Below are 23,106 nucleotides of genomic sequence, written 5' to 3' on the forward strand. Positions count from 1 at the left end.
CTGACTGCATCTGTTCTCCTGCGGTTGTCCTTGCCTGCCTCCTGGCTCCCTGTCCTCATAGCCATCCTCCACGCTGCCTCTGGATGACCCACCACAGAGGGAAACCAGCAGGAGTCCCCTGCTCGAGAGCCTTCAATCTCCCTGCCTGAAGCTTCAGGCTCTGATGATGACAGAGTAGCTCGTAGCTTTCCAGCCCCCGGTGGGAGCTCATGAGTTTTATTCTATTATCCTAGCCTATCCTATTCTATCCAGTTCTATCTTATTCTAGCCAATTCCTTTGCCTAGACTCTAGGCCCTAGAGCAGGGGTGTCAAACTCATTCTCACCGGGGGCCACATCACCCTTGAGGTTGCCTTCAAAGGGCCGAATGTAATTTTAGGACTGTATAAATGTAACTACCCCTTAACAGTTAAGTGAGAGCTTGGTGCTGCCACCAGGTAGAAACAAGGTGCCGGGCTGGACAGAACAAGGTGGAGGGCCGGATTCAGCCCGCACGCCTAGTGTTTGCCACCTGTGCCCTGGAATGTCCTTCCCACCCTTCTGTGCCTGGATCACACCACCTCACCCTTCAGGACTTAGCACCTCCCCCAACCCCGCCCCCGCCTAATAAAAAGACAGTCCAGCCATCACCTGGGTCAGGAAACCTTCCTGAAAGCCTCCAGGTAGGGAAGCGCATCTTGCCCTGACTGTCTCATGATCTGTGAACATCTACGGAGTAACCTGTTTGGTAACCTTTCTCCCCGTTAGCCTGTAGTCTTGTCAGGGTCTGAGTCATCTTTGCCACAGGACCTGGTGCAATGCCCAGCACATAGTAAGTGCCCAGTTACTGCTGTTGACCAGAACATAACCGTTACAAAGCAGAGATCCTGACTTGTCCACCCTGGACTCCTAGCAGACACTCAGCAAATGTTCCCTGGGTGAGGGCTGTGCCCACTGACTGCCGTGATGGGAAAGGGGAGTGGAGTTTTGACCACACAGCTTGTAAATGTCCCACAAAGGCCAGGCACAGTGGAACCTGCACTCCAGCCTTCTGTCCCTTTGGGGCATGCATTTGAGCATGGGGTTTGAAGGTTGTGAGCTCTGTCGTAATTATTTAGGAGAATAACCCACTGGGTCCACAGAGCACGGCAGGCCCTCCCATGAGCTCTCCTACTGCACCAACGGCCACGATCACTTTAACTACAGTATTATTATGAATTAAGGAATTATGGCAAAGACAGAGGGTTGGTTAGGGCCAACTGTGGACGCCAGGTCCCCCCAGGTGGGCTCCACCTGCTTCCCTGGGACGCGTTCTCCAGACCCTGCTTCCCAGCAAGCCTGCCCATTGACCCTCTTCCTGGTGGCCCTTTGCACAGAGGATCTGCTGACCCTTTGCACAAAGGGTCTGCTGATTACTGCGTTGGCAACTGTAGAGCGTGAAGAGCTAATCCGGGGCCAAGAGCAGGAGCCTCTGTCAACTCCAACGGGTCTCTGAAGCAGAGGGATCCACGTTTTGAACACCCACCTCCTGCTAATCCTCCTGCAAAACCAGTCAGGCTGGTTGTAATGTATCATTAGAAGCCCACACATCAGCCCTTGGGACAACAGAGCCACTTGTTGCATGGGGACTGTTTCACATCTATGGGACCAAGGTATGGAGGAGTGGGCTGGAGGAGCTGGGATGGGCAGGGAGCGGGGCGAGCAGGGCGCCCGGGACAGAGCGTGGGTTTCAGAGTCAGGTGGGTTGGATGTGAATGCTGCCCCGCTTCTTACAGGCTGTGTAGCCTCGAGCACTTGACCTAACCTCTCTGAGGCGGTACTGAACCCTCACAGGCTGCCATGAGGATTAAGGGGGGCTGCTGTAAAGCACCTAGCCCGGGGCAGGGGGATGGAAGGTACTGGCACAGCACCAGTTCCACTGACGTCAGTGTTTTTTGGGACATTCTTGCAGGGTAGAAGAGTCCAAATGAAAGCCACCCCCACCAACTCCCCCTCACCCACACACACCTGCTGCCTTTCCAGTGGCAGAGTCCTCGCAGGGCACAGGGACAGCCCTGTGCATCGCGCAGTGCTGCCCACCTCCCCCCGCGCCCACCCACCCCAGTGCTTGCTGCAGGCCGGGCCATTTCAGGTGGACTCGGGGACAGAGCTGACGTTCTATGTTAGGAAGAGAATTTCCTAGGCTGTTGCTCGGGAGTGATATTCTCTCAATCTCTTCACAGACTTTTCCCTGTTAAGCTGAGGTTTCCTCTCCTCTCTCCCTGTTTCTTCCTTTCACTGGAAGAGACACAAACCACTCAGTCTTCCCACACCCTGTCAGGAGTTGTGGTGACATTGAATCACCAACCATTTCAGGAGAACCCTTCCTTCACTTTCCATCTCTTTCCTTCCAGAAGGTAAGTGATTATCTTGAGGGAAAAGAGGCGACTAGAAGAAGCTCAGTGAGAGGAGCAGTAGGCGGGGGTGGGATTTCGTTCTTCATCTCTGGGGAGTTAGGCTGGTCCCATCGAGGCTCCTCCTGCAGGTGGGGCTCTCCATCCCTCAGCTCTGCTGATCTACCTGCTCAGCAGCATTTCACACAGCCCACTCCTGCTGTTCCTTTATCTGTCTCCCCCGAACCCCATCCAGCCCCAGGGTGGGCTGCCTCTGGCCTCCTACAAAGGCCTATTTTCTCAGCTGCAGCAGCAGCAGGAGTCTCCTCTCCAAGGGGCCCCAGGAAGACTAGAGACCCCATCCCGGGCTGGGGGGTGGGGGGGTGTTAGAGCGAATTACTTAGCAGGACAGAGACATGGCATCCACAGAGAAAGGTCCAAGCATACACAGCCCCTCCTTCCTCCTGGGGCTATTTAGAGTGCTCCCCTGCATCCTACCCACCCCCAGTCGCTGATCCCCTTCCTCCCTAGCAAGCATCCATGCTACCCTGCTCGGTGCCCCCACAAGAGCCTTGGTGTCTGAGTGCAGCTCCCAGTCAGGCACCCTCACTCCTTAGTCCAGAGCTGTCCCAGCAGGTGTCAGCCCTCCACAACGGAGCCAACGTAACCCTGAACAGGTGCCCCAAGTGGCTGGGGTATGATGTTAAGTCAAGTTCAGTTAGGTTCTTGTCTGGCCAGGCTCCTGCCAGCCCAGTGCTGGATCAGATAAGAGTCCAGGTGGGGAGCTACGGGCCAGCCCAGCAGTCTCAGAGCCCCCAAGCCCACCCCTGTGCCCTTCACCTGCAAGGAGAGAGAAGTGTGCACTACCTCCAGAAGATGATCTGCCCCAGGGATGCCATGGTGAGGGGAGCGGTCCCTTCCCCCGTGCCGGGGTGCCAGGTGAGTGGCGCTGCCTCTGCCCTGCCGGTGCTGTGACTCACAGCCAGCTCCTCGGGTGTGCTGGTCTTAAATAATGAGCCCTGGCCGGGAGTGGGGCGTGCGGCTGTGGACGGCCCAGGTATGAGGAAGCGCACAGCTGTGCAGATGCCCCTGCAGGCACAGGGGAGGCCTGCTGCCGGCCAGCCAGGGGCCAGGCACGCAGAGCCGCCTTTCCAAGCCTTGACCTGGTGAGAGAGTGACACAGAGAAGCTTTCCAGGCCCCTGCTTCGGGCTGGTTCAGTACACGTCTGGCCCCCTGACTCTGTGGGAGGGGCGCCAGGGACAGAGGTCTCATCTCCAAGTAAGAAGGGACTGGGGCAGCTCAAAGTGTCAGGGCTATGCCAGGAAGCGGGAGGCTGGGAGTCCCCCTGCCTGCGGGCTGCCGATGCTCAGAGGCCGGCTCAGCACTAGTGGTGTCTCTCCTGGGGGAGAGTTGCACTGAGGGGCTTCAGAAAGGCTGTGGGTCAAGCGACGAGAGTACTGAGTTTGTCACTCAAAACGGCCCTCACCTCAGGCGCTGAGACTACCCAGCTGGGTGGGCACATCTCTTCTGTTTCATTTCAGTGACAGGGGAGAGGACAGGGGAGAGGGCCTGCCCTGACCACCTCATAGTTATTCTGAGACTCCAAAAAGACACCGAATGTGCGTTCCATAGGCTATTGCTGTTGGGGGAGTGGGCTGGAGAGAAAAGCTCACCTGTGCATTTCGCCCAGCGCTCGGGTTCGGGTTCCCAACAGGACAGGACATTCTTAAGGTGTAAAGCTCACTCTCTTCGAATTGTTTCCCACATCCCCTCCATAGCCCGGAGGAGGAGGAGGACCCTGGATAGTGAACCCCCACTGATGGGCTGACTGGTTGACAGGGTGCCGGCTGAATGACCGCTTATTTCAGGGTAAAGGACTAAAGTGGGATGAGTGCAGTGTTGGCGCACGCGCTGCTGGAGTCAGCCTGTGCACAGCTGGGAAAGGACATGAGGGGAGGGCTGGGTGCTGGGAGAAGACAGCAGAGGACAGGGTGATGCAACACCGGCAGGATCTTTAGTCAGCCAGAGCCAGGTCCGAGTCCTGGGCTCTTCATTCCTCGCGTGACTCTGGGCAAAGCACCTTTCTTCGCGGCATCTCTTCCTGAGTTGGACAGGAGTAGATGACAGAGGTCCATGTGCCTTCCCTTTCCCCAGAGTAGGTAAAGGGGTGGCGCCTGGAACCTACAAAGCACCCGTGCTAACTGGGTCCTCCCCAGGCTGGGTGGCCGGGGTAGGGAGAGCAGTGATTTCAGTAGTTTCTGTACAGGGCGGCCCCAGCCTACAGACAGTTTCCGCCCAGGTCCTCAATGCGCCGTAAACAGAGCAGCCCCTCCTGAGCCACCCAGAGCAGAGTCACTGAGCTCCATTTGTCCATCATCATCAGGGATGGGCTAGGGGGAGCCCTGGGGGATAAACAAGACAACCCGTGGAGATGCCCCTGAGTGAGTGGCAAAGTGACCAACGGGCAGCTTCTGGCAGGAGGATGGCTGGAGGAGCCCGCCCACCGGGAGGGCAGGTGCTATCAGGCAGGGACATGGAGCTCCCTCCGGAGAAGGAAAGGGACATTGCTCTGGTTCTGACCACGAAATCTGAAGATCAGTGTACATAAGTAATGGGAAAATTCATTGCAAAGGAACAGCCAACACTGCAAAATGGTAGAATAACAAAAACGTGTGTGGGGGGGTGGGAGGGAGAGAGAGAAAAGAGGCTTTGAAACATTGATCTCTCCAGGTTTTGAGAACCTCTCTTTTTGTTCTTCTCTTTTTATTGTCTATGCAATTACAGTTCTGGCTTTTTCTCCCTTTCCCCACCTTCCCCCAGCCCCACCCTCTCCCCTCCCTAAATCAATCCTCGAATCCTTGTCTCGGTCCAGGGGTTGTGCATAAATGTTCTTTAGTTAATCCCTTCGCCATCTTTCATCCAGTCCCCTTCCTCCCCGAGAGCCTGTCTTGACACTTTCTTCTCTGGAAAACGCCCACTGCTTCCCCTGTGCCCTGTGCCGGGAGCCTTCTTCCGCCTCTCCAAGTGACGGCGCCCTCTGTGGTCCAGCCCTCCGCCTTCTCACAGCGCCGAGGTCCCCAGTGACTGTGCCCACTCCTCTGCTTCAGCTGGCCCTGTGTCTGAAGATCTCGATATCCCCAGGCCATTCCTCCTGACCAAGCCCCACCTGGCGCATCCAGCTGCTTAGTGGTCATCTCCACTTGTGGTCCTACAGGGACCCAGAACTGGACATGTCCGAGTTGGAACACAGCATCTTTCATGTGTGACCCCCCGCTCTCCCTGGGCTAACCCTCTTGGAAAACGGCTGCATCCCATGCCAGATTGCCCAAGTCAGAAACCTGAACGTCACCCCCTACTCTCTCCTCCCCATGCTCCCCAAGCCTCCTGATTCATCCTCCTTGTATTAGTTTGCTCTGGTTCCCATAACAGAGTGCCACAGACTTGGTGTCTTAAGTGACAGAAACTTATTTCCTCACAATTCTGGAGGCTGGAAGTCCAAGATCACAGCATCAGCAGGGTCAGTTTCTTCGGAGGGCTCTCTCCTTGGCTTGTAGACGGTCACCTTCTCCTGGTGTTGTCACATGGTCTTCCTTCTGCATGTCTCTGAGTCCGAGTCTCATAAGCAAAGCAGTCCTAGGGATCAGAGCCCACCCTACTGACCTCTAACACAGTCACCTCTTAAAGGACTCTGTCTCCAAACACAGTCACATTCTGAAGTACTGGGGTTGGGACTTCGACATAACATTTTTTTCAGAGGAGGACACAGTTCACCCCTCTATGCCTTCCAAGGCTACCTCTTTCTCTCTGTCCCCAATAATATCACCTAAATTCGATCGCTCATTGTTTCCCATTTGAAGAGAACTATCAAACAGCCTCCTACCTCATTGTCCTGCTCCCAGTGTGCCCCTATGTGTGCCAGTCCCCCCACTGCTGCTGGAGTGATCTTTCTGAAATGCAGATCCAATCAGACCACTTCCCAGGTTACAGCAACCCTGGTTCTCCAGCGCCTGCGGTCTGGCCTCGGCCTGCTGCTCCAGATTGTGCTTTCGCTTGCCCCCTCACTTGTGCACCAGGCCTGCTGAGCTGCTTTGTATAGGGGTTTCTCGAAAACCTCACGCTCTCCCAAGCCACTGTGCCTTTGTACATGTTTCTCTGCCTGAAACTATCGCTCACCTTTCTCGTGTTTTATATACATTCTGTGGGAAACTTTCCACCACCACTTCAATGTAATAGGAGCTATACTCTCGGCCCCCATGTGAACCTCATGCCTACTTCTGTGTCCTAAGTTGTGATTGCTGACTTGCTCACCTTTTTCTCTAGAGACTCCTTAAAAGTAGACATTTTGCCCTGGCCAGGTGGCTCACTTGGTTGGAGAGCCGTGTCATCCACCACCGAAAGGTTGCTGGTTCGATTCTCGGTCAGGGCACACACCAAGGTTGTTGGTTTGATCCCCAGTCAGGGCACAGGTGGGAGGCAGGTGACTGATGTTTCTCTCTCACATTGATTCTCTCTCTCTCTCTCCCTTCCACTCTCTCTAAATATTGGTAAACATATCCTTGGATGAGGATTAATTTAAAAAAATAGAAAGACATTTTATTCATTTTTGTATTTCGCACCAGCATAAGGCATGCACAGAGTAAGGGATCATTAACATGGCTGTTGAAGAGGTGCACATTTTTCTTTCATAGCACCCGATAATAGTACCATTTCCTGTTTGTGCATCTATCTCATCACTAGTCTATGAGTTCCTAGAGGATAAAAACTATGCCTCATTCATCTTTGCGTCGCCAGGCCCTAGCGCCACGCCAGATACATAAAAATGACTTGGTAACATTTGATGGATGGGGGAGCTGGGATCCATCCGGAGTGTAATCCATTAAATACTCGTAAGATGAGATGTCTTAAAGTGGTTGAGGCTATTAGAAGCAAGAGAGAACAGGTTGCATATGAGATAGAGAAACCATTTAGGGTTAGAACAAAAGGTAAAGCAGCTGTGTGAAACAAATACAAAATCTGTTTTCTCTTTGCTGGTCTTGGGGGGAGAGAGAGAAACAGAGACCAAGGCTAACTTAATGCTATCTGGAACCAAAAGATCTTGTGAATTTTTTAAAAAATGGTTTAAACTGCACTAGCCACGTGGCTCAGCTGGTTGGAGCATCATCCCCAACACCAACAAGGCTGCAGCTTCAACCTCCCGTCAGGGCACTTACCTAGGTGTGGGTTCGATCCCTGGTCGGGGCACATACAGGAGGCAGCCGACCAATATTTCTCTCTGCCATCGATGTTTCTCTCTCTCTCCCTTTCTTTCTCTCAAAAATCAATAAAAATATATCCTTGTGTAAGGATTTTTAAAATAATAAATAAATAATAAATAAATAAAAGCAATGAACTTCTGTATAAAAAACAGAGTTAAACAGCCCACTCGCCCGGAGCTGTCTGTTCCCGTCCACTATCTGTACAGTTCCCTGGGCAGCAGCGTCAGGCTTCCCTCGCGGCTTCTCCTGGCTGACGGAGGAGCATCTGTTCATGTGTGCAGCCTTGTGCTTTTCACTGACGGCCGGGGGAGCTCACGTGATCCTTACCATAACCCCCCGGGAAACTGAGTCTCAGAGTTCAAGGCATTTGTTCAAGGTTAATAATGTGAGTTTCCTCAGGCCTACTTGGCTGTGTGTACAGGTGGGATCATAGTAATGGAAGTAACAAAGACTTCAGTAGCTCTTGAACCTGCCTCCGAAGGTAGCCCTTCAGCTGTTCGCAAATTTTACCTCTGAGAGTCTCAGGACAGGTTACAGAGGTTCTCAGAAAGGCAAACTGTGGGAGATTCTCACACTGAAGGCCCCCAAACAATCACGCCTTTGTGTGTGTAAGCCTTTGTGCAGTCCCCTCCCACACTGACTCTGGGCTTAGCCTTGGGACATCAGCAAGGGGGACATAAACAGAGGCCTGTAAAGTGCTTGTGTGTTTGGGCTAGACCTCCCTGGCTGCTGGGTCTCTCCCACCACCTTGTGATAAAGCCCATGGGGCGGAGATGGGTCATCCCAGCTGAAGTCCCCTGCATCAGCCAGGCCCTCGCCACCTGACAGCTGGCTGCAGCCACCTGAATGACCACGGGTGGATGGAAGAATCACCCTGCTGAGCCCAGCCCAAATTACGGACCCACATAATCATGGACAAATGAAATCATTGTTGTTTTGAGCCACTAGTTTTGGGATGTTGGTTACATAGACAATAGATACGCTGTCTTTTCATTTCACTCTGCTCTGAGTTTCCCGCTGAAGGTCACTGCCTCTGAAGTCACTTCAGATGGCATCTCACCATTACTACTACTGTGCGGAGCCTGCTAAGTTTACCTTGATACCTGCAGCAGAAGTGCCGTCCTGCTTCCAAATTAGAATGGTGTTCTGTGGGGCACCCAGCATGCTAAAACATTTACACACACACACATACACACACGTGTATGCATGCACACACACTAACGCCTCAGAGTTTATAACGAAAGAGTTTGTTGTTGAATCTGCCAGCAGGAAGGAAATAAAGAGAGGCCCTCCCTTGCCAAAAGCAACTACCACACCCACACCTCCGCACCTTTTCGTCAATATTTCAGGCTTTGTCTATACACTAACGCACTCTGAGACCTGCCCTGGGAAACGCCTTGTAGTTAGCAAGGCTTTGGAATCTTATGATACTCTGCTAGAGGTGGAGAAATCTCATAATATTCAGCAGAGCTGGGAAAAGCAGACCAGTGGTCTTAATGCAGCAAACTTCAAAAAGGCTAATTGAAAGGGAGGTTGACCTCTAGTTAAATATTAAGGAGATGTCATTTTGTTCGAGACTTGGACATTCCTTTAGCCATTGCTAGTGCTCTGTTCTTCGGGAGGGGCTGGCTGCCTCATCGCCAGCTCTGCATTCTGCTCTCCGTCCTTGCTCTCCATTCCCCTTCCCGCATCCTTCGCCGAGGCCCTCAGGCATGGACTCCTGGCAGACCCGGACATCAGTTCGCCAGTTCACAAGTTTGTGTGACCCCTGCTGCCATCACAGAGTCACAATGTGCTGGAGCCTGGGTGCATGATCTGGTCGGCTGGCTCTAAATTTAATGCTGTTCTGCACCCCACATTCGTGGAAGAGCTTACCAGTTGATCATGGGTCTCTGTCCTGCTAGCCTGGTGTGGCTCTAGAAACCCTTTCAAACGAGCACCCAGACAGTCCCTAGTAAGCAACTGGAGGTGTTCGCTGTGTTAGTTTGCTAAGTAAGCACGGCCCTAACAAAGTACCACAGGCTGGGTGGCTCAGGCAACAGGCATTTGCTGTCTCACAGTTCTGGAGGCTGGAAGTCAGGCATCAAAGTGTCGGCAGGGTTAGTTTCTTTTGAGGGCTGTGAGGGAAGGGTCTGTCCCACGCCCCCCTCATTGGCTCATAGATGGCTGTCTTTTCCTGTGTTTCTTATCATCCTCCCTGTGAATGTGTTTGACTTCAAATTTCCCCTTTTTATAAGAATACTAATCATATTGGATCACAGCTCATCCTAATGGCCTCATTTTTACTTAATTACCTCTGTAAAGACCCTGTCTCCAAGTCAGGTAACATTCTGAGGTACTAGGGGGCTAGAGCTACAATATGTCTTTTTGGGAAGACACAATCCAACCCATAACAGCCTGTAGATAAGGCCCATTGTTCCTTCCTTTCTATACCCTGCTACTCCAGACTACACACGCGCCTTCTGCTCTGAGCAGAATGCATGCAAGGTTTGGGGAGAAAGGCTGGGTGTGGTGCTGTTTTGGCTCCAGGGATGATGTTGCAGGCCTGCCTGGTGAGGTGAGGTCCCAGCCTGCTCTAGGCTCCACATGTGTCCTTTCCCAGAGCTGCACATGAACAGAAAGGACAATGATGGAAGATTGAACAGTTGGAACCAAATATTTGTTGTTCCTCCTCAGAGGAGGATTATACTTCTCTGTCCCACGGGAGGTTAGTAACCTCCATGACCTCTACTGACAGCTAGTCAACCAGCAGACCTATGAGTGAGGCCACCAACCACCAGCTGACTTTCACATTTATTGCCAGAGTTTTGGGCCTTCCTCTCTTATTTCCTCTACCTGCTTTTAAGTGTATTAAGACCTGTGATCAGACTTGTACAGCTTCATATGTGGGCTTGTTGTCTCTTTCTAATCACATCATTTCCCATCAAGTTTCTGACTCCAGGGGGTCAAATGCTGCTGTGACCAGTGTTGGCACCCAGTCCCATCTTTGTCCCTGGTCTGGTCACAAGATATCCCATGCATTCCAACCTAAAGACTGAGGTTGCCGTGGAACAAAGGGATCTAGTTACGTAAGAAAAGTGGATCCATTTATAGTATAAGGAGGGGGAGGGAAGGCCATTTTAGAGCCATATGAGGAAGTGGCTGTTCAGGTTGTGATTAGGTTATGCAAACAAATTGGTTAGCTGTCGGGAAAACACAAGGCCACGTTGGAATCTCAAGCTGAAACCATGGTTTCAAATGACTTTTTTGCTCTCTGAAATCACAACCTTGTTTTCTTTACTCCGTCAGAGCCAGGGCCAGTGGTCAGGGCCAGTGGTCGCTGCCAGCGCCTTGTGAATCATTTCCTTACGCAACAGTACAACCCATAGTCTATTCTCAGCTTGCCATTCATGAACTGCAGGAACGTGGACTCCAGGCCAACGCAGCCCATGTCTGTCATTCTTCTTTGCAGTGGTCACAGTTAGGTGAGAACTGCCACTTGACTAAGCAAATGGGTTGGCCAGTGGCTCCTAATGCTGTTGATTAAATAAGGGGGAATGCAGGCATCGTGTGAGGGGCTCTGGCCAAAGATCTCAGTGGTCATTTAAGGGGCCCGGGACTGTGAGTTCACTGTTGGGATTTACCTCTAACACTGGTCCGTTGTGTGACCTTGGGGAGGGCCCTTCATCTTTCTGTGCTCAGTTTTCTCATCTGTAAGGTTACACTAGTGAAGGTCTTTACACCTATTTATTTGATTCAAAACTTTTTGCAACCAGGGCCTCAGCTACCTGCCCCACTGGTTTCTCTTCAGACGGGTGTGGTTTTTCCTTTATATAGTCCACTCAAACACAATAGGCAGTGTAATGATTCTGATGATTGGACCGTTACAGTTCTAAAAATAGATCCAGTCACTTAGAACTCCTACTAATTGCCCCCCAGAGGCTGAAAGACTCAGCAGGCAAAGAGGCAACACTTTCTCCTCTTTTAGATTTAACTTGTGTGGCATCTGAGGGATTCATGAGCAACGAAGCTGGAGGATTTAGAGGGGAGAGCACTGTCGACCCTGTGGCTCAGGATTTCTTACATCCGAGCCCTTGATCTATTCCTATTAGCTTGCCAGCTGCCTGTCCACCTGCTCGGCTCAGCAAAACCTTGTCGCTCTTTCAAGGCTTCTGAAGCCTCTCCCACGTGGCCTTCCCCAATCCTGCTCCTCATTCCCCTAGCCAGAAGGGGCCCTCCCTCCTCTCTCTGTAGGCACTGCTTCGTTGTGCCACGCTGCTCTGCACCATGGAGGTTTCTCTGTTACGTGGTCTGAGCATCATATCCCGTGGAGCACCACACATAGCAGGTGAATGGCGGATTCACTCACCTGGGTCTCATGTCCTTCCTCTGTCGCGTGTCATGAATCCTCACCCCATCTGTTCTGCTCTTCAGTGTCAGCAAGTTCATTTCTCAACCACTTTCTTAAGTGCTGTGGTGGGCATTGTGAGGGGCCTCCCTGATCTCCCTTCAGAAAAGGAGGAGTTGTTTCCCCAGCTCCTGGGAGTCCAGTGAGGGCTCAGCTACCAGCGCACTGCACAGCTGCCTAGCTAAAGAGAACCCCTCTTTCAAGGTCATGCCCCTCTCCTACGGCAACCCCCATGAGTGACTGAACTATAGTTTACACGGGCTTCCCACCCCAATTTGATACAACTGCGAAGGGCCCTCCCAGCTTCAGGGATTCCTGTGAGATTGGCTGAGGCCTTCATTAAGACTGTCTCACCACCCAAGTTCTCTGTCTGCTCTCCCTGTTATCGCTATTGGTCCCAAGAGCACCCCTAATAGAAGTCATGCACACCAACTCCATCTCAGAGCCTGCTTCCCAAGTTCCTACTGCGTACCAGATACTATTCCAGGTTGTGGGGTTAGAGTGATGAAAAAGAGCAGGTCCCTGCCCCGATACAACATTATTCTCTTGGGACGAGACGGACAATAAACAAATACACGTATCAGACGAATAAGGGAGTGAGAAAGTGACTCAGGAAGAAGAAGAGAAATGATATATACTGTATTTTGTCATGTATAATGTGCTTTTTTTTGCCCAAATATTTGAGGGAAAATAAGGATGTGCATTATACATGGGTATAATGATTTCATACCATGGTTATTATAGAATAATAATCCCATGTATAATGCATACAAAAAAGCGGGTGGCGTTACACACAGCAAACTGCGGTATATTTTTTAACATCAGCCAGTTTGTGCTTATTGACTGAGTATTTCTGCAGTGGGTCTGGCTGCTCCTTCCACTGCTGCTTCTTGGTCTTCAGGTTCCTCTACGTGTTTGTTGAGCCAATGGCACATGGCACGTGTTTTCTTGGGCCTCATACCCAGGGGCATGTGCTTCTTGCCTCTGTAGAATTTCCTGAGGTTCTCTTTCTGAGTCTGGTTATGGACATTGAGAACACGGGCAATAGATTTGCAAACAGCTTGGATCTTGGAGAGCTTGGAAGACACCACCTGTCACTTTGGCGATGCACAGCCGGGACAGCTTTACCTTCAGGTCATCCAGCGGTTCCTGCAGCTACTCCTTCTTTCCAGGAAGGTCTCCAGCCTTACTGAGTGCCAGCCAGTTGCTTGAGGGCATTGTTGAATGGTCACTGTAGGGAAAGAAAAACTTTTCCTCTCTCCTCTTAGGTTTAGTTCCTGGAGACTGTGAATTAAACTGACAAAAGACAGATTAACAGGAGCAAGTTTTATTTTTCATGCATGTGGGGGCTTCACTGAAAAGAAGTAAAAATCCAAAGAGGGGGTTAGACCCAGGGGGTTATATACCACTTTAACAAAGGGTGATAAAATCACAGAGAAGTGACTAGACAGTGGAAATACAGGGGCGGTTTGGGCTTTTAGGGCCGTTAAATTGTGGGAGGGTGACCAGGAAATGTATGGTAAACAAAGGTTGCTCACTCAGGTTTGTTATGCAGACTCAAGTTAAGGGTGTCTTCAAGGATTAGAGTCATCTCCCCTGATTAAGTGTTCTCTGCTTCTGGTGCTGGAGAGGGAGATGCCTTTACAAAGGGAAATTTATGCCCCTCTTTCAGGTGGTAAGAGGGAGGACAGACAGTTCCTCCTGTGCATGTTTCTTAATTGCCTTCTGCTCCAAGTAATCCTTAAGCCAAAGTGGCGTATTTTGGAGTAGCCTATCCCGATGCCCTCTATCAGCTAAGGAGGTCCTGATTTCCAACAGAGGAATGTCTAGAAAATATGGAGTAGAAATAGTGAATTACACAGAGAAACCACCACTTTATAATGCCTGTCTAAAACTAAAGAAAACCCAACTTTATTTGTGAATCCACCTCCTAACCCCGCCCTTCATACACCCCATTGCCACTGCTCTGGTTCAGGCTCTCAGTTCTCAGCTGGGCTGTCCCAGTGAAGCAGGGTGCAGCCAAGAGGAGGGCCCCAAGAAGGGATTTGTGATGGGGTCCAGGACTCGGGGTGTCCAGGACATATTAGAAAAATGTATGTAGGATGTCCTCACCCCCACAAGCCTGAGCCAGGGGGAATGGGACACATGGAACAGGGCCATTCAGAGCTGTTTTGGGTAGCAACAGCTTTGCAGCTAACCCCTGGCACAGTCATTTAACATATCTATAACCTTTAACTGGTTTCATGGATGTGTTAAGTAGCTGTGGCCCTGCTTTGAGCCAGGGGGATGGGACCAAATTCCACCCAGGATGGGACTGGGAAGCAACTCCCCCTGGTTACAGGGCCTGCGTGAGAGCGTGGAGATGATTGGCTCCATGCCATGGGGCCACACCTGCCCAGACTTACTATGGCAGCCCAGTAAAGCTGGAAGAATACAGGGATGCTGGCAGGTGTAACTGACTGTAGGAGGAGTCGGAAATGGGGCTGCAAAGGAAGATGGGCACTGGGATTTAAACCTAGGCCCGGCAGCCATAGAGAAAGAAGAGACCATGCGGCTTCAAAGAGTGAGGAGGGCCACAATGTTTTGGGGGAGAAAGGAGTAGATCATGCTGCTCTGAAGTAAATAGGGAGAACCACGAGGCTCTGAAGCAAGTAGATAGATAGAGGTCCATGTGGTTCTGAAGTGGGGAAAAGGACCACGTGGTTCTGAAGGAGAGTAGAGAGGACCGTGTGGTTTTGGAGTGCTTCTTCTTGCCACGCGGCTTAGGCAGCAGGAGAGACTTTGCAGCCATAGAGAAAGGGGAGAGAGGACTCTTGCTGGTGGGCCATGAGAAGGTGCCACATGGACATGGCTTTGGATTAACTGGAGATTGCAGCAGCCACACAGCTGATGGTGCCGGGAGCCTGAATCACGGACTTCTACTTCTTTTCCTGAGACACGGTACCCCAGACTGGGCACAGGGAGAGGGAAGGACTGTGCATCTGTGGGTATTCTAGAGGACTTTAGTATCTTATTGAAGACATTAGGTCATTATTCTAAGTTTGTGTAACTTTTAAATAAACAATTCCTTTCCTTTTCACCAGTGTCTGGCATTGAGAGACGTCTTTCCTCTGGCGGCGGGCATTGCGAACCTAGCAGGTGGGCGTGGGGGAAGGAACCTCCAGAGACAGAAAGGGGGAATCCTTTCTGTAATAATTTATCATGAAGGAACCACCCCCTCCCTCTGCTCTGTAACACCAGTAGTCTCCGAACTTATTTCTCTTTTCCATTATTTTGCTCTGTAAGCCAGTCTATAAACCTAGTTAGATGATGTATTCGTAACGATAACTGTCAATGTGTTACTGGCCCCACTCAGAATCCCAGTTTTTCAGTCTGGGCAAGATAAAGTCTAAACTAATTTTTATTTTCAACACTTTTCCATCTGGTTCCCAGTTTACGCACGCCATTCTTGTATCCCCGTCTTCTCTTACCCGAATATTCTGCTCCATTTAGACGCATTTGCTCGATGGCCCTTAACCTTTGCATGCTCTTGAAAGGCATCTTCTCTGCCTTTGGAACGCTGCAGCCTCTCTGCCCGTCTGGGGCACTCCACAGCTCATGGGCTGCTCATGTAACACCCCTTCTTACCCCTTCTCCACCCCCAATACCACCAACTGTTTATACTACTCCTGTAGCTCTCACGTATTCCTAAATTGATAGTTATCTTTTATGTGTCCATGGCTTACCTCCCTAGCTAGGTTTTAAGCTTTTAGCAAGCAAAAGTTGTGCCTGATACTTCTTTGTTTGACCCTCAGCAGTTCTGCACTTGGAAAGTCAACCCTTTTTCAGCATTTAATGCTGTGTGCTGACTTAGAGACAAAAATCACTCCACTAGGGAGCCCTCATGCGACACTGATTGCTGGTTCCAATTACAGGAGGCGCACAAGGGAAGCCACCTCCCATTTGTTTTCACTCCATTAGGAAATTCTTTGTGTTAATTCAACATTTTGTCCTATGACCCATTAAGTAAAGCTTCTTTGAAAGCAATTCAATTAAAACCCCGTGATTTTTGCAAGATTGCCAACAATTCTAGACTCTCTAGGCAAAACTATGGTTTATAAAACGTGCATTTTCAGACATCACCGTAGCAGTGGGGGGGGCGCTGCAGCTCAGGCTTATTTGAGGATGAAGTTCTGACAAGTTCCTCCCACACTGATGAGGTCACTTGGCTGGTAAATAGATTTTGTAAATGTAGCTTACTGTCCAAAAGCTGCAGGGACAGCCAGTGGGAATGGGGGGAGGTTGAGGGGTGGAGGGATTGAGCGAAAAAGAAAAAGGGACTCATGGACAACAGTGTGGTGATTGCTGGGGGGAAGGCAGGCATAAGGGGACTAAAAGGTAATGTAAAAAACAAAATGCAATAATGATTTTTTAAAAAAGCTGCAGCATAGGCCCTGGCCAGGTAGCTCAGTTGGTCAGAGCATCGCCCTGATACACCGAGGTAGTGGGTTTGATCCCCAGAGCAAAAAGAAGGATCAACCAATGAATACATAAGTAAGTGGAACAGCAAATTGACCTCTCTCTCTGTTTCCCCTGTCTTTGCTCTCTCTCAAATCATTTTTTTAAAGCTGCAGGATAAGAAATGCAAACTGCTCTAGTTCAGTTTGAACCCAGAACAAACATGTATATACACACTCTTTCTCTGCCTAAATAAGTATACTAGCAACCTGGGTGTGCTGACACAGCCCCAGCCACCGAAGTCAAAAACAGCGGTTACCACTTTATAGTATCTACAGTTCTTCATTCCCCAAATGAAAAGTCACCCTCTTTGAAACAGTCTTTTCTGCACCGAGAACTGTCATTTCCCCGGCAAAGACTTATTGATAGCTTACAATCCACCAAATTGCAGTAAACAATACAAAGAAAAGTAACACCTGAGTTCTTTTCTTGAGTTCACAACCTACTAACAGGTGGCAGGTAATATAAGGTTATTAAGTTCAAGTACAGGTGCCAGGAGAGATGTGTACATTGGAGAGGGTGGTAATACATAGAAGGAGGGATCTCTTGGGTGGAAGGGAAAGGACAGGTCAAAAAAGACTTTCAGAAAGGATGTCTTAAAAGATGATCACTTGGTTGGCAGTTCCTAAACATAAGCTAAACTTAAAATGAACATATGACGCAGCAATTCCGCTCCTGGGCATATACCCCCCCAAACTGAAACAGGTGCAAATAAGAACTTGGCCCACAAATATTCACAGCAGCACTATTTACAATAGCAAAAAAGTTGAAACAACCCAAATGTTTATCAATGGAGGAATGGGGAAGCAAAATAAAGTATATCCATACAATGGAATATTATTTATCCATAATATAAAATGATGTGCTAATATGCCACGACATAGGTGAACCTTGAAAACAGTATGCCAAGTGAATGAAGCTAGACACAAGGGCCACAGAGTGCACGGTTCTCTCTCTATAACATATCTAGAATAAACAAATCCATAAGACAGAAAGCAGATTAGTCATTCCCAGAAGATTTGGGGAGGTGGTGGACGTGGGGAGTAACTGCTTAATGGTTCCAGGGTTTCCTTTTGGGGCGAAGAAAATGTTCTGGAACTAGGCAAGGTTGGATCAGCAACCTTGGTACTTGAGTTCTGGCTGAGAAAGAAATCAGAGCCAAGTGCAAACTAGGAGAGAAAGTTTATTTAGAGAGTCACAGAGGTAGCGGAAGTGACTTTCGCTCCAAGCTGTAGGAGAAGTGGGCTCAGGAAACACAGTACAGAGGCCAAAGAACAGTGCTTGGAACTGAGGAGAGAGAGAGGTAAGGAAAACGTAGCTTGAGGAAGGGGATGGGGAAAGGCACTGGCATGCTCCATAGAGAGAGCTGCGGTGCTAGGTCCCCTATCTTGAGAGTATTTTTCTGGAAGTCTCGGAGTGGGAGCCCAGTAGAATATTTATCAGCTTTCCAAGTGTGTCCTTTCAGAGTTGTGGTCTCTGCTGATTGGTCAGTGCCCGAGCAGGGGCTCATTCGTCAGTGCAGCTGGCCCTGATGTCAGCCATGCGTCCCTTGTCTGGTTTTGCTGCTTTTCTGGGCTTGGAGCTGAAACACACCTGAGGCCTAGATGTATTTGATGCGGGTCAGAACCTCATTGTCCTGGGGGCTCGATGCTTCAGGGTTCTTCTCCAGCCTCCTGTCCTTTCCCTGTCTGAGGGGTCTAACCCACAGGACCAGCAATGTGCCCGGGGAGGAAAGGTCAGGGGAGGGTCCGAGCTGCGTGACCAGGATATGAAAGGTCGGGGGTCTAAACTGTGTGCCCAGTGATGTGCTGGGGGAGGAAAGGTCAGCCTGGGTCCTGCTCAGCCAGTTTTGCCCTTTGCTAGGCAGCCATGGCTTTCTGCCCTGGTGACCTTCTAAACCTGCTCCCTCATCCTTGCTCTGCTCACGTCTGTCTAACCGCCTACCACAGTAGTGGTAGCGGTTCCACGATCGGTGAATGTACTCCATGTCGCTGCATTGCTGAATTGTACCCTTTAAAAACGTTAGAATGGTAAATTTTATGTTATGTGTATATTACCATAATAACAACAATAATAACTATGATAAAAACACATACACAATTGACACAGGGGACAGAAGGTTGTGGGAAAAGGGAACAAATCCATGTGGACCTGAAACTACCCGGTGGGTGGCTTTCAGAGATTTGATGTGACTGGTGCCAGAAGCATCTCCTAGTCACTGCGGCAACCAAAAAGGCACCCCCCCCAACCCCACACATTTCCAAACACCCCCAAGGGGGAGTGTCCATAGCCCAGCACTGCTGACTTAGACACTGGGCACTTTCCAAACTAAATGTAAACATGCCTCTCGTGATTGCCAGGGTATTTAAATTAGAACTCATTTCCAAGGGAGGGTCTTGGCTCGTTGATTTGAGGTCATCGACACAGGTGAGTCACTGCTCTGGCATGGTGTTTTTGTGATGATGTAAATCTTCACAGACTGGGCAGATGGATGAATTAAAAATTATTGCTCCATTAGGTATGACATGTACTGGAATTCAGGAAATTGTATTAAAATAGGGGCAGGAAGATAGTTTTATGTCAAGACAAAAAGTCTTTTTGATGTTTTATTTAAAGGTGATGTTACGGCAACACAGACTTGGGACGTGGCCTTGTTTTATGAGACACTTAAAGCTAATGTGGTGGGCCACTCTGAAAAAGATTAAATGTTATAGATATTGAACTGCTTCTTTAGGATTCTGTCCATTAAGTGATATTGGAGGCTATCGATTGGGTTGGGGAAAGCCTTTTGAGACCACATTTTCTGACCGAAATAGTTTAAAGGGGACACAAATGGAAGGAACCCAAGTTTACCTTTGCTTCGAAACACCCTTCCAAGAAGGGCAGTCTGCCAGCACATCCATTGAAAAGTAGATTCCTCACCCATTTAGCTTGAAAACAACACCCACCCCCATTTGTCCCTGGGCCTTTGTCAGGTGTGGCATTGGTCAGAATTCCCTTTTCCCTCTTTGATTGCTAGGATATCTAAATGAGAACCTTGTTACAGGGGAGTATCTTAGCCTATTGAGTCAAGATCTTTAAAAATGGGTGGCAAACAATGGAAGAAAGGAGGGAAGGAGAGAAGAAAGAAGAGAGGCAAAAAGTTCAAGTGACTACAATTCGCTCACACAAATATATATCCCGGTAGATATAAACAGTATTTCTTTTTAATAGATACTCCTTTCATGGACCCAAGCCCCCACAAATGTGGAAGCACAAACACTTATCTACACATACATACTCACACACACATCCCTGTAAGAGATCCAAAAAGAATAATTTAGCACATAATTATGGTGCTTCTTTTAGGTGTCAGCCCTTATTCAATTGTCTCAGTACCACCCTGGACACCAGCTCCTCCCTTATGTTGTCTGTATCAGCGCAGCCACACTAAAATCCATTCTTCTGACCTTCCCCATTGCCTCTGCACCCTATTGTCTTCTGGCACAGAAACACAACTTCCTTTAAGTCCCTGACTTGGGTGATAACACCACCCTCCACCTCACCTCCCAGCAACCTCTTAATTGTACCATCGAATGGCTTTTCCCACTCCTCGACTTCTTAGCTATTTTGCAGCACTGAGTCTTTCAATAATTCACCCAGGAAATATTTGCTGTGAGCTTACTGTGCGCCATCATGGTTCCAGGCATTAGGAATACAGATAAGACAGATAAGATCCTGAAATCCTCTTTTCCTTAGTCTCCAGTGTGGGGAGGGAAGAATTTCCCCTTTCCCCTCTTAGTTCTGGATGGCCTTGAATTAAACTGACATGAGACAGCTTAACAGGAGAACTCGTAAGCAACCTTATTACGTATGCAGGTAATGGGGGTTCTGTAAGAATGTGGGACCCTGAGGACAGATTGGGCAGTTGATGCTTATATGCCATTGGAGAGAGGTGTGGTTGTTTGGACTTCAAAGGGGAGGAAGGCAATTCACAGGTAGATGAAAAAGACCAAACATGTGGTGAACCAATTCTTGCCGGGCCACCAGAAACAATGGGACACAGAGGGGAGTCTACCAAACAGGCTTCCCTAGATATTTCCCTGCCTGCCACTCTTACTTAGTTCATATAGCCAAGGTGATTATGCTAAGGTGAATTGCTGAGATGAATAGCTCTTTTCCTTAAGCAGGTTTTTCTATCTGAATTCCTTCAGGGAGGTAAGGGGGAGGGCCAAAGGTTCTGAGTCTTTTGTTTCTTAAAAATAGCCATTTAAAATAATATACCAAAAGGCATATTTTGGTGTGGCAAACTTTGATCCCCCTCATGCTTCATACCGGTCTCATATGGTTCAAGCATCTCAATTTCATTTGAATCCATACAGTTGTTATTGAGCTAGTACCTGTCTGCTGTCTAAATCACTCCGCTAATTCCTGCCACTTTTCCTAAAGTCACTGTTACTAGGCTAAAGGCGTTCATTTGCCTGCATGCATCAAAACCCAGTCAAACTCGAACAGGAGTTTGCAGCCAAGAATGTAAGATTTTATTATTTCAGGAAATGATGCTAAGCCTGGCACAGGTAAGCTGGTGTGCTTCAAGACCTGGCTCCCTGCCAGCTTCTAGGGGATGGGTTTTGTAGGGGACAAGGGTATTAGGGTCATGGTGAGGACTGTGGCCTCCAGTGATTGGTCAGCGGGAGGGTAGGATGTGGTTGATCTTTGCAGCTGGTCCTGACATCAGCCATGGCATCACTTCACCCGGTTTTTCAGGGGTGTGGGCAGCGGGGTTGTTCTGGAGCTGAAACACAACTAAGGCCTAGATGTTATCTCTAGTTTGACTGAAACTCTCGCTCTGTGGTGAACAGACCCTAGCCTGTGTTCCTAAGATCATTTGATACCATCCAGAACCTCATCTTCCCGAGGGCTTAATGATTAACGGAGGAGACAAGAAAAGGAAGGGGAAGCAGGTAAGTCAGGATGCTCGTAGTCTGGACAAGGCCAGCCTCTCTCCGAAAGGAAAGAAGGAGAAAAGGTCGTATTAAAGAAACCAAGTTTCTGCTTGCTTACATCATCGGTGGTTTTCCACTCCCTTCTATCACTTTAGATCTGCCTCTTGAACAGGAATCAGTGTATGCACAAATTTCTCCGGAAACTTCTCGTCTCAACTAAATGTCCTCTCTTCCTCCTTTGTTGTTCAAGGGACTCTCATCTCTTTCGGCACTTACTCATTTTACCTTTAGTAGAGTTATTTATTTATATGTTTTATTCCCTGTAATCCATGATTTTCACGAGTGCAGGAAGTGTGATTTATTCATCTTTGTGTACTCCATGGGACTTAGCCGAGTAGTTGGTACTCAATAAATGTTCGTTGAATGAATAATTGAGCCCATGTTTGGTTCAAAATACACTTTATCATTCTATGTTTCTTTTTTCTCTCCCAGCAGTTCAAAACAAAATCCACAAGACATTAATTCAAAAAAATGTGGAACATTTATTTCTGCTAAAAGGGAAAATACAGCCAAGTACTGACATCTATTTGTGATAATGATCAATTTAGAGATCATATTGAAATTTGAAAACAAATTAATTATAATCAAGAAACATAAAACCATTCACCAATTATAGCAAAGAGCAAAATAACCTTTGAGTACTCAATCATGGTAAAAAAAAAACAGGATTTTAAATTAATGTAAAGGTAAGCAGTCCTTTGTGAATGTTTGATTTATAGAATAACTTAAACAAGAATGGGAAAGTTGACAGTCAGAACTCCACTCTTCAAGGCAACTTTTCCTGGCTCCCCAGCTGGGAGCAATTTTGCCTTCTCTCGGGCAGATATACAGCTTGTGTGGTTAGCAGGTGGCTGCGAACCCCTGTCGCCGCGGTCCCCAGCTCTGCAGGTCTGTGTCTATCACCGGGCTGAGGGAGACATGTTCACAGCGTTGCAGCAGGAAACACGAAATGGATTTTTATCCAAAAAAGAGATGCTATAAATTAGGCTAAATGTATCAAAATAAAGCTCTTAATGGTCCTCTTATATTATATTTTGAGTTAAATGGCTCTTGGAATTAGGCCTGGTAACCTAACCATAAAACCTTAATGGTTTGGGCAATTGCATTTTGAATTCTTACCAGCAAACCAGCTTTTGAAACTCCTTCTTTCTGTACATTGTTTTAGCAGCTGGGAAAGTTCTCTGTCGTTCCTCTGTAGTCCTGATGACCTTGTAACAGGACTCTAGGTCCCATGGCCTCTGTCCGGGGGTCTGGAAGGTTTCACAAGCAGACATACCATTTGCTGAATCACACTTGAAACCCTACGCCAGTGGCATTTCTTAGAAAGTAAGAAAAATAACACAAAAATGAAACTGTACAAGAAATGAGGCATTGAAGATGATTCTTGAAATGTTCTTTCTGAGATTTATTGCCATTAGATTTTATTCATTTGCTCAAAGAACAATTTATTTTCTCACATAATTCACCTAAAACCTATGATGTATTCTCATCTGCTCTGGAATCATAAACTCGCAAGGTTGGAGGAGCCCTTGGAGATCATTTGGTCCAGTGCCCTCATTTTTCCTGCAAATACAATGAAATCGCTTCAGTTTTATCTTTATCATAAATTCTACATGCCACAAATGTGTTCC

General features: G+C 48.6%; 1 protein-coding gene, 1 long non-coding RNA gene and 1 pseudogene across 2 annotated transcripts in view; 1 reads left to right on the plus strand and 2 right to left on the minus strand.

Moving 5' to 3' along the window:
• Positions 1-3,436, minus strand: part of VTCN1 (V-set domain containing T cell activation inhibitor 1) — a 53,239-nt gene extending 49,803 nt beyond the window's left edge. The window contains exon 1 of the mRNA XM_024570598.4: positions 3,218-3,436. Coding sequence (XP_024426366.2) covers positions 3,218-3,249 — 32 coding nt within the window. The 5' untranslated portion in view covers positions 3,250-3,436. The remainder of the gene's footprint in view (positions 1-3,217) is intronic.
• The window catches only part of LOC139440387 (uncharacterized), a 40,580-nt gene continuing 19,053 nt past the window's right edge, over positions 1,580-23,106 (plus strand). The window contains exons 1-2 of the long non-coding RNA XR_011650609.1: positions 1,580-1,630; positions 2,201-2,374. This is a non-coding gene — a long non-coding RNA (uncharacterized lncRNA). The remainder of the gene's footprint in view (positions 1,631-2,200; positions 2,375-23,106) is intronic.
• On the minus strand, positions 12,781-13,211 carry LOC112313994 (large ribosomal subunit protein uL29 pseudogene; annotated as a pseudogene).

The sequence above is a fragment of the Desmodus rotundus genome, chromosome 12, assembly GCF_022682495.2.
Source record: "Desmodus rotundus isolate HL8 chromosome 12, HLdesRot8A.1, whole genome shotgun sequence".
Lineage (NCBI taxonomy): Eukaryota > Metazoa > Chordata > Mammalia > Chiroptera > Phyllostomidae > Desmodus > Desmodus rotundus.